The sequence below is a fragment of the Pristiophorus japonicus genome, chromosome 13 (genome assembly GCF_044704955.1).
Source record: "Pristiophorus japonicus isolate sPriJap1 chromosome 13, sPriJap1.hap1, whole genome shotgun sequence".
NCBI lineage: Eukaryota > Metazoa > Chordata > Chondrichthyes > Pristiophoridae > Pristiophorus > Pristiophorus japonicus.
The window spans coordinates 26,278,502-26,293,686 of NC_091989.1; the positions used below are offsets into that span (position 1 = coordinate 26,278,502).

At 44.5% G+C, this 15,185-nt stretch overlaps 1 protein-coding gene across 1 annotated transcript in view; it reads right to left on the reverse strand.

Moving 5' to 3' along the window:
- shank3a (SH3 and multiple ankyrin repeat domains 3a) overlaps positions 1 to 15,185 on the reverse strand; it is a 1,463,579-nt gene that overhangs the window by 1,002,441 nt on the left and 445,953 nt on the right. The window contains exons 5-6 of the mRNA XM_070897277.1: positions 6,538 to 6,646; positions 2,109 to 2,260 (exon numbers count right to left, since the gene is read on the reverse strand). Coding sequence (XP_070753378.1) covers positions 2,109 to 2,260; positions 6,538 to 6,646 — 261 coding nt within the window. The remainder of the gene's footprint in view (positions 1 to 2,108; positions 2,261 to 6,537; positions 6,647 to 15,185) is intronic.

Consider the following 15,185-nt stretch of genomic DNA (forward strand, 5'->3'; position numbering starts at 1 on the left):
GCTGGTTGGGTCAATTCTGCTAGAACAAATTCAGCCATGTCTCTCATGGTTCACCCTCCACACCCCTCCCCACCCCACCGGCTGTCCTCCCATGATGAGTGGAGTCACTCAACCATGTCACTGTGCTTCAGTGAACCCAGCACTATACTGGAAATGGAATACAATTCCACAGATATTTATAGAACAATGACCCAATTTCACTCTGATTCCATTCCAGTCCATCAAGCATTCAATTCAATAAATCCACCCTTTAGTAAACACACTAAAGCATATGATACAAATATAGTAAAGCCGCCTTGACACTGTCCCATCAAATACTCCAAGAGCAGGTACAGCACGGGTTAGATCCAGAGTAAAGCTCCCTCTAAATTGTCCCATCAAACACTCCCAAGGCAGGTACCACACGGGTTGGATTCAGAGTAAAGTTCCCTCTACACTGTTCCATCAAATACTCCAAGGCAGGTACAGCACGGGTTAGGTATGGACTAAAGCTCCCTCTACACCCTATCAAACACTCCCAGGGCAGATACAACACGGATTAGATACAGAATAAAGCTCCCTCTACACTCTCTCATCATTTGGGGTCTCTACAACCTTTATGTTCTCTCAGGAATCCCCATGGGTTGGAGCAGGGCCTGCGCCTGCCAAGGGTAATGAGGCAGGAGGGGGCATTGCATGTGGACCTCCTACCAGGATTGGAGGGGTTGAGAGATCCAGGTGAAGAAAGCCCAACGGGTAGGTAACTGTCTTTTTTAATCGCACATCTACATGCATTTTTGGACCTGGATGTCAGGATCCCACAAAGATCTGGGGCCTGAAATTGATGCACTCACCGCCCACTGCTGCCAACATTCCTCCTTGGGTTCCGCCCAGTGCCAGTTTCGATCTGGTCTGGAGCGGGCGGGAAGGGAGAGCCGCCGGGAACCGCCCGCTGACGTCAGCGGACGGCCGAGTGGCGTAAGTGGACTCCCGCCCGCCAAAATGCCAGATTGGTGCGGGCGGGAGTCGGCGTCAGAACGGGGGTGGACTGCTGCGAGGAGACTGGTCTGACCCCACGGTAGGTATGAAGAGCTGAAAAAAAAGGTGAATAAACGTTTTTTTCTTTTTTTCTTTACAGGGACTTACCTGTATGGAGTCCCCTGAAGGTGTTCCAATGTATTTTTAATGCTTTTTCTTTGCAGGTCTTCGACCCTCCGTGGGCCCGACTCCATCCTCGGCGTCACTTAGGTGACAAGCGCCTCTGCCGCCAAGATTGGAGCTCCCACCGGCTGCCGCCCAGATTGGCGGCATAAGTCCCTCATTTGCTGCCCGCCGACCTTCGAAGAACCTTGTTGATGAAAACCCCGCCCAAAGTACCGTCAGGTACCTTGGCGTTCATTGGCGGTCCTTTGCACAGCACTTGGGCGGGCGGAGGCCTTCATGAAATTCGGGCCCCTGCGTTGGGGTCTCAACTATTCACCATACTTATTAATGACTAAGATAATGGGATAGTGAGCTACAAATCCAAGTCTGCCGATGACACAAAGATAGGCGACATTGTAAGAGTGTAGATATAAACATTAAATTACAAAGAGATATTAATAGATTAAGTGAATGGACAAAACTCTGACAAATGGATTTCAATGTAGGCATGAGGTCATCCACACAAAGGGTGGTAGAAGTTTGGAACTCTCTTCTACAAATGGCAATTGATGCTAGGTCAATGGATAATGTTAATTCTGAGATTGATCATTTTTGTTAACCAAAGGTATTAAAAGATGTGGGGCAAAGGCGGTTATATGGCGTTAGGTCACAAATCAAGTATGATCTCATTGAATGTCAGAACAGGCTGGAGGGACTAAATGGCCTACTCTTGTTCAATTATTCCTGAAGCTCATGTCCTCAGCTGCAGTGATCCAGCAAAGTGTGGATGAGGTGGACGGAAAGGAAGCAAAATAGAGGCTGTGCTCTCATTTTAAGCATTACGGAGTGTGTGCTTTTGTACTCAGTGCAGTGTGCAATCAAGTACTTACTATTCGTGCACTGTCCTGTACTCACCAGTATTGCAGTGTAAAGTCATGTGCTCATTAGTGGGCAATATCAATGCAGTTGTGGAATTGTGTACTTACTATTAGTGCAGTATGGTTCCGACATCGCACAGCCTTGTGTAAAGCTGTTAATCCATCCCGGGTCCTGAAGTCCAAATGAGCTCCTCCGCTTTTCAGCAACTTGATGATCTCAGACGTGCTCTCCAGCTGTGCAGCCAACGTCAGTGGACATTCTGACAGTAAAGTGACAGGGTACGCATGATTTAGATTGATAACTGACATTCTTCAAAATCAAGTCAAAGAAGGCAATGCATTAAGGTAAATAATGCAGGGTGTAACATAAAATAAATGGACTGGAGTTGTCCTCAATTTATCTCTAGTGCTTCCCAGAATTTTCCCTCAGTAGATTAAATGGGTGGGAATATGGGTCACAGGAATATGGGAAGGGAGGACCTTGAGACAATCACTATCACTAGGGGGGTAGTGCTGGACAGGCTAATGGGACTCAAGGTAGACAAGTCCCCTGTTCCTGATGAAATGCATCCCAGGGTATTAAAAGAGATGGCGGAAGTTATAGCAGATGCATTCGTTATAATCTACCAAAATTCTCTGGACTCTGGGGAGGTACCAGTGGATTGGAAAGCAGCTAATGTAACGCCTCTGTTTAAAAAAGGGGCAGACAAAAGGCAGATAACTATAGGCCGGTTAGTTTAACATTTGTAGTGGGGAAAATGCTTGAAACTATCATTAAGGAAGAAATAGCGGGACATCTAGATAGGAATAGTGCAATCAAGCAGACGTAGCATGGATTCATGAAGGGGAAATCATGTTTAACTAATTTACTGGAATTCTTTGAGGATATAACGAGCATGGTGGATAGAGGTGTACCGATGGATGTGGTGTATTTAGATTTCTAAAAGGCATTCGATAAGGTACCACACAAAAGGTTACTGCAGAAGATAGAGGTACGCGGAGTCAGGGGAAATGTATTAGCATGGATCGAGAATTGGCTGGCGAACAGAAAGCAGAGAGTCGGGATAAATGAGTCCTTTTCGGGTTGGAAATCGGTGGTTAGTGGTGTGCCACAGGGATCGGTGCTGGGACCACAACTATTTACAATATACATAGATGACCTGGAAGAGGGGACAGAGTGTAGTGTAACAAAATTTGCAGATGACACAAAGATTAGTGGGAAAGCGGGTTGTGTAGAGGACACAGAGAGGCTGCAAAGAGATTTAGATAGGTTAAGCGAATGGGCTAAGGTTTGGCAAATGGAATACAATGTTGGAAAGTGTGAGGTCATCCACCTTGGGAAAAAAAACAGTAAAAGGGAATATTATTTGAATGAGGAGAAATTACAACATGCTGAGGTGCAGAGGGACCTGGGGGTCCTTGTGCATGAATCCCAAAAAGTTAATTTGCAGGTGCAGCAGGTAATCAGGAAGGCGAATGGAAAGTTGGTCTTCATTGCGAGAGGGATGGAGTACAAAAGCAGGGAGGTTCTTCTGCACCTGTATCGAGTATTGGTAAGGCCGCACCTGGAGTACTGCATGCAGTTTTGGTCACCTTACTTAAGGAAGGATACACTGGCTTTGGAGAAGGTACAGAGACGATTCACTAGGCTGATTCCGGAGATGAGGGGGTTACCTTATGATGATAGATTGAGTAGACTGGGTCTTTACTCGTTGGAGTTCAGAAGGATGAGGGGTGATCTTATAGAAACATTTAAAATAATGAAAGGGATAGACAAGATAGAGGCGGAGAGGTTGTTTCCACTGGTCGGGGAGACTAGAACTAGGGGGCACAGCCTCAAAATACGGGGGAGCCAATTTAAAACCGAGTTGAGAAGGAATTTCTTCTCCCAGAGGGTTGTGAATCTGTGGAATTCTCTGCCCAAGGAAGCAGTTGAGGCTAGCTCATTGAATGTATTCAAGTCACAGATAGATAGATTTTTAACCAATAAGGGAATTAAGGGTTACGGGGAGCGGGCGGGTAAGTGGAGCTGAGTCCACGGCCAGATCAGCCATGATCTTATTGAATGGCAGAGCAGGCTCGAGGGGCTAGATGGCCTACTCCTGTTCCTAATTCTTATGTTCTTTTGGTGCACATGGGCTGTGGAAGGGGATTAAATGGGTGGGTAGAGTCCATGATAGGATAGAATGTACATCGGCTGTGGAAGGAGATTAAATGGGCAGGTCAAGTCTATGAATGGGTAGAGTGTACATGGGTGGTGTGGTCATGGACTTATGTCGCTTCTCAGTTCCATGCTTTCTTATGATTCTTGCCATTACATTTCAGGCTTTCTCCTAACATTTTTAACTTGCGCTCATGGTGGTGAGGCAGTTTGCATAAGCAGACAGAGTCTTTTTTGAGCCAAAACCTGCATATTATGCCTGTCACATGTGGGGATCAAAGTGCTAACAGTTACTGCTTGATTTTGTGGGATGTCTATAACATCCTCTACTCCAAAGAGGCAGTAAATACCACATTGTCAAAACATTACATTCAGCTACAACTAGTAGCTAGATTTATTTAGAAACAAACTGATGCACAGAAGCAGTAAGACACTGCAAATGAATGATAGTACAACTACCTACAAAAGTAAATTGCATTTATATAGCACTTTTAACTTGGAAAGTGTCCCAAGTACTTCACCTAGAGATCATGAAGATAGGATCAGTCCATAGGGATTAAAATATCTTCTTTAAAGCTATAATTCTTACAGTCTGATAAACTGCAAGATTGTGGATTAAACAAGTTTTCGTAGATTTCTCAATGAATAAATAGGCGACACACTTCCGAGGTCATCTTCAATAAACTGAACTTAGGTTGAGCATCTAGTTCAGTGTAAGTGCTTCTGCATTATTTATATATTTCAGTGTCTTTATGCCAAAAGAAGCTTTTTATGGCACAGGCATTAATGTTGAGATAGTAACTATTTCCCTCTACCTCTACTATTCCTCATCTTCTACATCCATTTCTCTTCTTTCCTCTCTCTCAACGGTGTTAGCATTGGCGCAGCAGTAATACAACAACAACTTGTATTTATATAGCACCTTTAACGTAGTAAAATATCCCACGGCACTTCACAAGGATATTATGAGGCAAAAAATTTGACACCGAGCCACATAAAGAGAAATGAGAGCAGGTGGCCAAAAGCTTGGTCAAAAAGGTCGGTTTTAAGGAGCGTCTTAAAGGAGGAAAGAGAGGTAGAGAGGAGGAGAGGTTTAGGCAGGGAATTCATTCAAGGCAGTTATAGTGCATCTTGCAGAACATCAGAATTTTTAACGTAGAGCCACTGTTGTAATGTGGGAAACACAGCAGCACTAATTTGCGCAGAGCAAGGTCCCACAAATAGCAATGAGATAAATGACCAGATAATCTGTTTTGGTGAATGGTTGAGGGATAAATATTGGCCTGGATACTGGGGAGACGCCTCTGCTCTTATTACAGATGTTGGATGTCACTTAGAAAAGCTGGTAGCAAACAGGTGATCAGAGATGTTTTAATGTTGCTGACAGTACAGCACTCCCTCAGTAATGCACGATGGAGTATCAGCTGAGATTATGGGCTCTCGTGTGTTGAGTGGGGTTTGAACTCACAACATTCATGACTCAGAAGTGACAGTATCAAAATTCTCATCCTTTGTTTCAAATCCTTCCATGGCCTCACCCCTCCCTATCTCTGAAATCTCTATCAGCCCCACAACAACTCCATCCCACCCCCACCGAGATATCTGTGCTCCTCTAATTCTGCCCTCTTGAGCATCTCTGCTTATAATTGGTGGCCGTGCCATTTGTTGCCTAGGCCCTAAGCTCTGGAATTCCCTGCCTAAACCTCTCTGCCTCTCTTTCCTCCCTTAAGACACTCCTTAAAACCCACCTTTTTGACCAAGCTTTTGGTCACCTGTTCTCATTTCTCCTTATGTGGCTCGGTGTCAATTTTTTGCCTCATAATACTCTTGTGAAATGCTGTGGGGCATTTTACTACGTTAAAGGTGCTATATAAATACAAGTTGTTGTTGTAGTATTACTGCTGAGCCAATGCTGACACCTTTGAGAGAGGAAAGAAGAGAAAGAAGAGAAGATAAATGGATGTAGGAGAGGAGGAATAGTAGCGGTAGCAGCAGAATGGAGAGAAGACAAGAGAGAGAGAGGATGAGGAGGATGACATGAAGGAGGATAGGGGAGGGAAAGAGAAGGAGGCAGAGGGTGTAGAGAAAACAAAGAGGATATTGAAAGAGAAAGAGGATAGAGAGGCAGAAAAGGAGAGATAGGTAAAAGAGAAGAGAATAAAGAGAATGAGAGAAGAGGCAAAATCTAAGGTTTGGGAGATTGACAAATCATTGTCTAATACCGTGTAAATCTTTAATCCCTGAAAGCTCAGTCTCATGGAAACCCTCACTCTTAATCTCCTTGTTCAGGTTTGTAGTTACATTTTCTTTCAGCCAATAAATAAATACAGAAATTGCTGGCACATGTTCCAGTATGGGATAATGGAATTGCCTCACCTCCTGTGTCTGGATCATGGAAGTTAGGGTCCAATCCTTTCTCCAACATTTTACTGATCTTCTCAGCATGGTAGTACTGGATATATTCCATGAACTTCTTGAGGTTTGCCTAGAAAAGGAAACAAAAGAGGAATGAAAACTGAAGAAAGATAATAACAGATGTTTGATGTCACTTAGAAAAACTGGTAACAAACAGGTGACCAAAGGTGTTTTAATGTTGCTGAATCTAACTTTAGAGTGTGGTACTGCACTAGTCTCCAAACAATGCTGTACCCACCCAACTTGGCACCAATCCCTGCCCAGGAGCAAAGCTGATGAATTTAGCCACAAAGGAGGAGGAGAAGGGGAACAAAGAAGAAAGAAGAATGACTATCATCTTGAATTTCGATCTCGCTCTCAACATCATAAGCATCCTCTGGCAGTACACAGAGGTGAAGATGTGCCTGAAGCAGCAGAAGAGTTTGGGAAAGTGGTCACAGGAACCGTCAAAGAGACAGGTTTTGAAGAGGGAGATTTAAAGAAAGAGTCTGAGATTATGGGGTCACAACGGCTTCTAGCCTCCTCTACATCCCAACATCCCAACCTCCCACCCGACAGGAGGCTCAAGGGGAGGGAGGATTGTATCTAACCTGTGCTCTAACTGCCTTGGGAGTGTTTGATGGGAGTGTATAGAAGGAGTGTTTGATGCTGACATTAGGTGCCTGAGATGTATTCCATTTCCAACATTCCTCCGTTTGATCAGCACAAAATTCAAAAGTCAAAAACAAAATTGTACAGACTGAGTATCTGCTGTGTGCAGTATGTCATGACTGGAGGCATTTCCATTCTCTCTGCACTATCTTAGCCAATCCAATTTTGTCAATAGACAATCCTGTCAATAGACATAAATCCCTCATTCTTGCACTCCAGCTTTTCAGGTGCAGTTTATAATCCATAAGCAGGATTATTCACAGCTCTCTCCAGTTCAATATGAGTAAGAACAAGGGGGAAATCTCCTAAACTGCTTAGTGCCTGTGGTCTTATCCCGCTTTTGCGGAATGCAATCGTTGGATAAGCCTTATTTATTTTGTCACAGTTTCAATTCAATTGTTAGAATCAGAGACGATCCGTCGAGACATCGGTTAAATCATGGAAAATCTCATGCCGAGAATTTACCTGGTCAACAGGTGAGCAGGTGTGATCCCTGGTCTCTGCTGAGATTGCTGATCTTTGAGGGACAGTAGTAAAGATAGAACTTGCAAACACAACTGTTCCAATGCTCTCCTTGCTGCCCTCCCAAGTCCCAGCATCCATAAAGTTGAGTTTATCCAAAACTCTGCTGCAGTCCTAACTCGTACTAAGTCCCATTCACCTATCACCCCTGAGCACGCTGACTTACCTCAGCTTCCGGTCCAGCAACGCCTCGATTTTAAAATTCTCATCCTAGTGTTTCAATTCTTCCATGGCCTCGCCACCCCTGCCTATCTCTGTAACCTCATCCAAACCTTCAACCCTCTGAGAATTCTGTATTACTCCAACTCTGACCTCTTGCGCATGCCTGATTTCCTTGCCCCACCATTGGCGGCTGTGCCTTCAGCTGCCTAGACCCTAAGTTCTGGAATTCCCTCCCTCAACCTCTCTGCTTTGGAACCTCCCTCTCCTCCTTTCAGACACTCCTTAAAATTTACCTGTGGCCAAGTATATAAATTAATAAATTTTATATATATATATAGATATATTTAATATATATATAATTTAAATACATTCACATAAATTTAATATAAATGCAATTTGTTGTTGTACAGCACCTCAGGAATTTTTCAATGACCTTTACAGACAATAAGTTCATTTGAGGTTCGCAATGCAGGCAAACATGGAAACCATTTTGCATACATTGAAATCTCACATGCAGCAATGAAATAAATGGCCAGTTAATCTGTATTTGTTGGTGTTGGTCGAGGGAGGAATATTGGCCAGGACACTGGGACAACCCCAGCTCTTCTTTAAATGGTGCCCTTGAGTAGTGTCAGCAGCAAGTGGCCTTACTGATACTTGGTTCAATAGGGGAAGATCAGCCTGGGACTTCCAATTGCAAAGTGTGCAGTCAGTGAGGTCAAGATTAGCTTAGCTGTGATGCCCCCAACAGTCAAATAGCCCCAACACTGGGGCTTAGAATTCAATCGCACTGTACCATAAAACGATCCAGGCTAAGGGTCCAATATAGTGGGCAACATGTGCGAGCTCATCCTGTGGCGGAAGTACCCTACCTGCCATATTGGATTGCGCTGCTCAGCAAGCACGCACCTAAAACTGCCGTGAGGTCTATTCCTTACGCAAATTGAGGGAACCACTGGAAGCTGCCACTCGAAGATTTTTTTACTTACCTTATTGTGGGGCCAGGCCAACACTTGCTCCCCCTCCATATTGCCTCTCCACAACCCCCCCATCCCTCCCCCCTCCCCCTGGACTCACCTGAGCCTCTCAGTCAGCATTCCAGACTACCAAATTAGTTGCCGCCCCCCCCGGCCTATTGATACTATTTTAATTAGGCCAGCGGACCAATTTGTTGTAGTCCTGCCTCCGACTTCACTGGGCACGTGCAGCATGCGATTTGAGCACGATTCAAATTTCTAGATTTTGGGTTGCTGCAACAAATGAAACCAAGCACTTGAATGTTTTTGCATTCCGAGTTAATTTTGTGATGTGCTCGGAGCGCTTAGGGACAACTAAAGTTCTGCGAGAAAACATTAAAAAACAAGAACAGCAGAGCAAAGGAGAACTTAAGGGAGGAACTTCTGGAAAAGACTGTACCATCATTCAAGTCAGGAGTAGCGATCTGAACTAGAACTCCTGAATTTCAACATACTGTCCCAGCAGCACTCCTTCACACGCAAGGTATTGTTGCAGAGATATTTGGTGAAGAAGGAAGATAAAAATTAATTTAATCTTCTCACAGGTTTTGGATTTTTAGTCCTCACCACAAACACTCACCTTCTAGAGTTTCCACTCATCAAGGAACAGATTGTAGATAAGCCTGTTATAATTCAACCTCAGTCCTCAAGTTATTATAATTTTTATTATTTTGTTCAGAATTGTGATATCTTCTTTACGACATTATAAACACACAGAATACAAGATGGCACTACTGAAAACTTATCAGGTGACCTGGCCACATGACCCTTTATTATTATACATCAACAGTTGCATTACCACAGTAGTCCACGAGGTGGAGCTTTATTACAGGTCTTAATGAAGAAGTAATCGTAACAAAATAATCATCATACATAACTTGCATGGTTATACAGAACAAAAGATTGGACTTATTTTGCCATATTTACAAATCAAACTTAATAACTGCTTTTCTGTTTCGAAGAGGATACCGTCGCTCTTGAACAGAATTTTCCAAACATGGGGTCGAACTTTGACTCATTCTAGGCTGAGCCTGAGGAGAATTTTTCTCCAAGGGATGTCCTTGATCTACATTTGAATTCACTACAACTTCAGACTGTTTGTCTGCCTGACTCGGACTCAGATTTCAATTCTGATTTTTCTCTTGGACTTGTTTCTAGTACATCTGATGTAGGATTTGTTATTGGTACTGTACTTGTAACAAGACTATCAAGACTATCAGAAATAATAGAATCAATTCAACTTTCAACTCCTTCCACATCTGTAGGTAAAATATAATCAATGTGAACAAACCTAACCTGCCCATGATCAAACATCTGATCAAATATGTGCGAGGGCCACATATCTTCACTATTCTGCCTGGTAACCACTTTAACCACTTATGGTGATGATTTTTCACTCTCACCTTCTCATTTAATTTCACACTTATCACTCTTACTCTACCTCTATCATGATTCTCTTTCTGTCTTGATTATTTCTCTTCTACTGACTATGCCAAGTTTGGCTTTAACAATGAGAATCTGGTTTGTGGATGTCATACGAACATAAGAAATAGGAGCAGGTGTAGGTCATCCTGCCTCTTGAGCCTGCTCCGCCATTTAATATGATCATGGCTGATCCGATCATGAACTCAGGTCCACTTCCCTGCCCGCTCCCCATAACCCCTTATCGGTTAAGGAACTGTCTATTTCTGTCTTTTGTTTATTTGAGAAATAACTCTGCTGGTGTTCTACCAGTCGTTGCATGAGGAGTATTACGATAAGTAATTAGAATATTTGCCAATTTGTAGTCCAACAACAACTGCTGTTTCAACATTTGCTTGATAAGGCCACGTTTTACAATTTGTACTGTGCGCTCTGCTGCACCATTTGAAGCAGGGTGGTAAGGTGGAACCGTGGTATATTTCACACCATTTCTGCTCATCAACTGTACAAAGTCAGAACAAAATTGTGGCCCATTATCAGACACAATTTCTTCTGGGAGGCCATACAAAGAAAACAATCTTCACAAATTGTCTAGTGTTTTACTTGTTATTTTCCACATCGGAAACACCTCTACCCACTTCGAATGGCTATCAATCACAATGAACAATTGTTGTCCTTCTAGCTCAGCAAAATCTACATGTAAACTTTGCCACACCCTGGGAGGCCATTTCCATGGCTGTAATGGTACTGATGGTGGCTTTTTGCTTGCCAATTGACATGTTGTACATTGACGAACAATGTACTCTATATCATTATCTAGACTTGGCCACCATAAGTAACTGCGTGCAAAACTCTTGGTCGAGTACATTCCCTTGTGCTGGTCATGAAGATCTCCTAACAATTTGGACCTGAACTTATTTGGAATAACCACCCTTGCACCCCACATAATACAATTTTATGGACGTGTTTATTTGTACTGCCAAAATGGCCACCTTGTCTCTGATTGGTTCCCTTGGAGGATAAGCCACACCCTGAAGTTTCTCTAGAATGTGTAACTGGTACCGCCCAGCCGAAGTTCTGACTGACTTTGCAAATTGTAATTCGATCCATTTTGACTTCAGAAGCCAGAGAGGACAGATCTTGAACAACCCAGCAAAAGCCACCAAGTTCTAGCCGAAGTCCCTGACAACAGCGCAAGTGTTGCCTTCCCCAGCTGAAGTCCCTTAACCCCCCCACGCGCCCACCCCCCGCAGATGGGGCATTGTGTGGGGGTCAGGGATTTTTAACAGGTTTATTGGGTATGAACTGAATAATGACAGTGTCGTGACTTCTGGATTTCATCCACTTCAACGATGTCCCTTCTAACACAAGCACTGAGCTTTCCAAGAAATTGGGTGTGGGTGTAAAGGAGGTTGGAAGAACGTGATCCGTCTTCCCTGTTTCCTCTCTCCCCTCTCCTGTTTCCTCTCTCTCTCCCTCCCCACCCCGTGTCTCCCCCCCCATGTCTCTCTCCCCCCCCGTGTCTCACTCTCTCCCTCTCTCTTCCCAACCCCCACCCCCATGTCTCTCTCTCTCTCTCCCCTCCCCCCATGTCTCTCTCTCTCATCCCTTCCCCCCCGCGTCTCTCTCTCCCCACCACCTCTCCCCGCCGCCCATAGGCTCTCTCCCCGCCGCCCCTCTCCGCCGTCCGCAGGCTCTCCCCCCGCCCGCAGGCTCTCTCCCCGCCGCACCTCTCCGCCGCCCGCAGGTTCTCTCCCCGCCGCCCGCCGGCTCTCTCCCCGCCGCCCGCAGGCTCTCTTTCCACCACCTGCAGGCTCTCTCCCCGCCGCACCTCTCCGCCGCCCGCAGTCTCTCGCTCCGCCGCCCGCAGGCTCTCTCCCTGCCGCTCCTCTCCGCCGCCCGCAGGCTCTCTCCCCACCGCCCCTTCTCTCCCCGCCGCCCGCAGGCTCTGACGAACAACGTGTTCTATTGCGTGGCCCCATTTCCGGTTCGGGTTCCAGTTTCGGGCGGGAGGCCTCGGGAGCAGAGTCCAGAGGTCGTAGGTGCAGAAGGACAGAAAAAGGACAGTACAAATAGTTACTCTGAATCTTTATCCACTGATAATTCATTCCTATGAACGAAGTATGGTTGAATATCTTTCTCTGATACCTGGTTTGCCAGCCATTTGCTATGTAATCATACACCTTTGATATAACTGGGTCACACTTGGTTGCTCTACCAATCTCTTCAACTGTGACTGGCAGTTCATCAATGTATGAAAAATAGAACACTTCTTCCCTATTGGGTGTATCTTGTGATGGGGATGGCACCCTGGACATAGCATCAGCATTACCATCTGACTTATATCAATAACTATGAGTGTAGCCCAATTACTTAGATCTACCTGAGAGGTAATGTTCTCAGTCTCTAGTCTTTTGAGTTCTTGCTCAACTTTCTCCTCGAGTACGTATGGTATGGGACATGGCTTGCAGTAAACTGATCTAGCGTCCTTCTGACACTCGCTTTGAAACCTTGAATCGGACTGCCTGTTTCACGGAACGCCTTCAGCTACTGCTTGATGACATCATCCTTTGATGCAAATCTCATTTCAACACGAAAAATCTCATTCCAATCCAGCTTCAGTGATCCCAACCAATTTCTACCTATCAAGATAGGCTTCTCTCCTGCTACAACTAAAGAGAGGGAAGCTCTGAAACTGATCCATGTATTTCACCGGCACAGTGATATGTCTACCAAAGGGATTTGCTCTCCTGAGTAGCCTCGTAGCTCTATCTTCGATTTTTCTATCGGAAAATCACTCAACTTGTCAAGATATAGCGATTCCGGTACTACGCTCACGAATGCACCAGTGGCGATTTCTATGGGTATGCTGGTTCCTGCAATGTCTACTTGCACGAAGATACATGGCAAAAATTAAAAAGGATATTAGGAATGCTAAGAGAGAGCACGAGAAATTCTTGGCCAGTAAAATTAAGGAAAACTCCAAGATGTTCTTTAAATATATTAAGAGTAAGAAGGTAATTAAAGAAAGGGTAGGGCCTATTTAGAGACCATAAGGGTAATCTTTGTGTGGAAGCGGAAGATGTTGGGAGGGTTCTTAACGAATACTTTGCATCTGTTTTCCCAAAGGAAAGGGGCAATGCAGATATTGCTATCGAGGAAGAGTGTGATATTCTGGATGAAATAAATATAGTGAGAGAGGAAATATTAAGGGGTTTAGCAGCTTTGAAAGTAGATAAGTCCTCAGGCCTGGATGAAATGCATCCCAGGCTGTTGAGCGAAGTAATAGAGGAAATAGCAGAGGCCTTGACCATTATTTTCCAGTCCTCTTTGGATCTGGGCATGGTGACTGAGGATTGGAGGACTGCTAATGTAATACCCTTGTTTAAGAAGGGAGAAAGGGATAGGCCGAATAATTACAGGCCTGTCAGCCTAACCTCAGTGGTGGGAAAATTATTGGAAAAAAATCCTGAAAGACAGGATAAATCTGCATTTGGAAAGACAAGGATTAATTAGGGACAGTCAGTACGGGTTTGTTAAGGGAAGATCGTGTCTGACCAACCTGATTGAATTTTTTGAGGAGGTAACCAAGGGGGTTGATGAGGGTAGTGCATACGATGTAGTATATATGGACTTTAGCAAAGCTTTTGATAAGGTCCCACATGGTAGACTGGTCATGAAGGTTAAAGCCCATGGAATACAGGGCAAAGTATCAAGTTGGATCCAAAATTGGCTTGGAGGTAGGAAGCAAAGGGTAATGATTGATGGACGTTTTTGTGACTGGAAGGATGTTTCCACTTGGGTTCCGCAGGGCTCAGTACTGGGTCCTTTGCTTTTTGTGAATATATATGAACGATTTAGATTTGAATATAGGGAGTATGATTAAGAAGTTTGCAGACACCACTAAAATTGGCTGTGTGGTTAAAAATTAAGAGGAAAGTCATGGGCTGCAAGAGGATATCAATCTACTGGTCAGGTGGGAAGAGCAGTGGCAATTGGAATTTAATTCAGAGAAGTGTGAGGTGATGCACTTTGGGAGGACTAAAAAGGAAAAGATATACACATTAAGCGGTAGGCCACTTAATAGTGTAGATGAACAAAAGGACCTTGGAGTGCTTGTCCACAGATCCCTGAAAGTAGCAGGCCAGATGGGTAAGGTGGTTAAGAAAGCATATGGAAAGCTTAACTTTATTGACCGAGGCATAGAATATAAGAGCAGGGAGGTTATGCTTAAATTCTATAATACTTTGGTTAGGCCACAGCTGGAGTATTGCGTGCAGTTCTGGTCGCCGTATTATAGGAAGGACGTGATTGCACTAGAGAGGGTGCAGAGGCGATTTACTAGGATGCTGCCTGGAATGGAGCATCTCGGTTATGAGGACAGATTGGATAGGCTGGGTTTGTTCTCATTGGAACAGAGGAGATTGAGAGGAGACCTCATTGAGGTGTACAAAATATTGAGGAGCCTGGAGATAATGGATAGTAAGGGTCTATTTCCATTGGTGGAGGGGTCTATTACGAAGGGGCATAGTTTTTAAGGTGATTGGTGGAAGGTTTAGAGCAGATTTTGAGGGGGGGGCTTCTTTATGCAAAGGGTTGTGGGGATCTGGAACTCGCTGCCTGGAAGAGTGGTGAATGCAGAAACCTTCACCACTTTTAAGAGATGGTTGGATGGGCACTTAAAGTGCAGCAACCTGCAGGGTTATGGGTGTAAAGCTAGTCATTGGGATTAGACTGGATGACCTTTTGTTGGATGGAGCAGATATAATGGTAAGTACTGCAGGAAATAAAATACGGCCAGGGTGATCTCCTGGATTAGTTTCGATCGCCTGGATG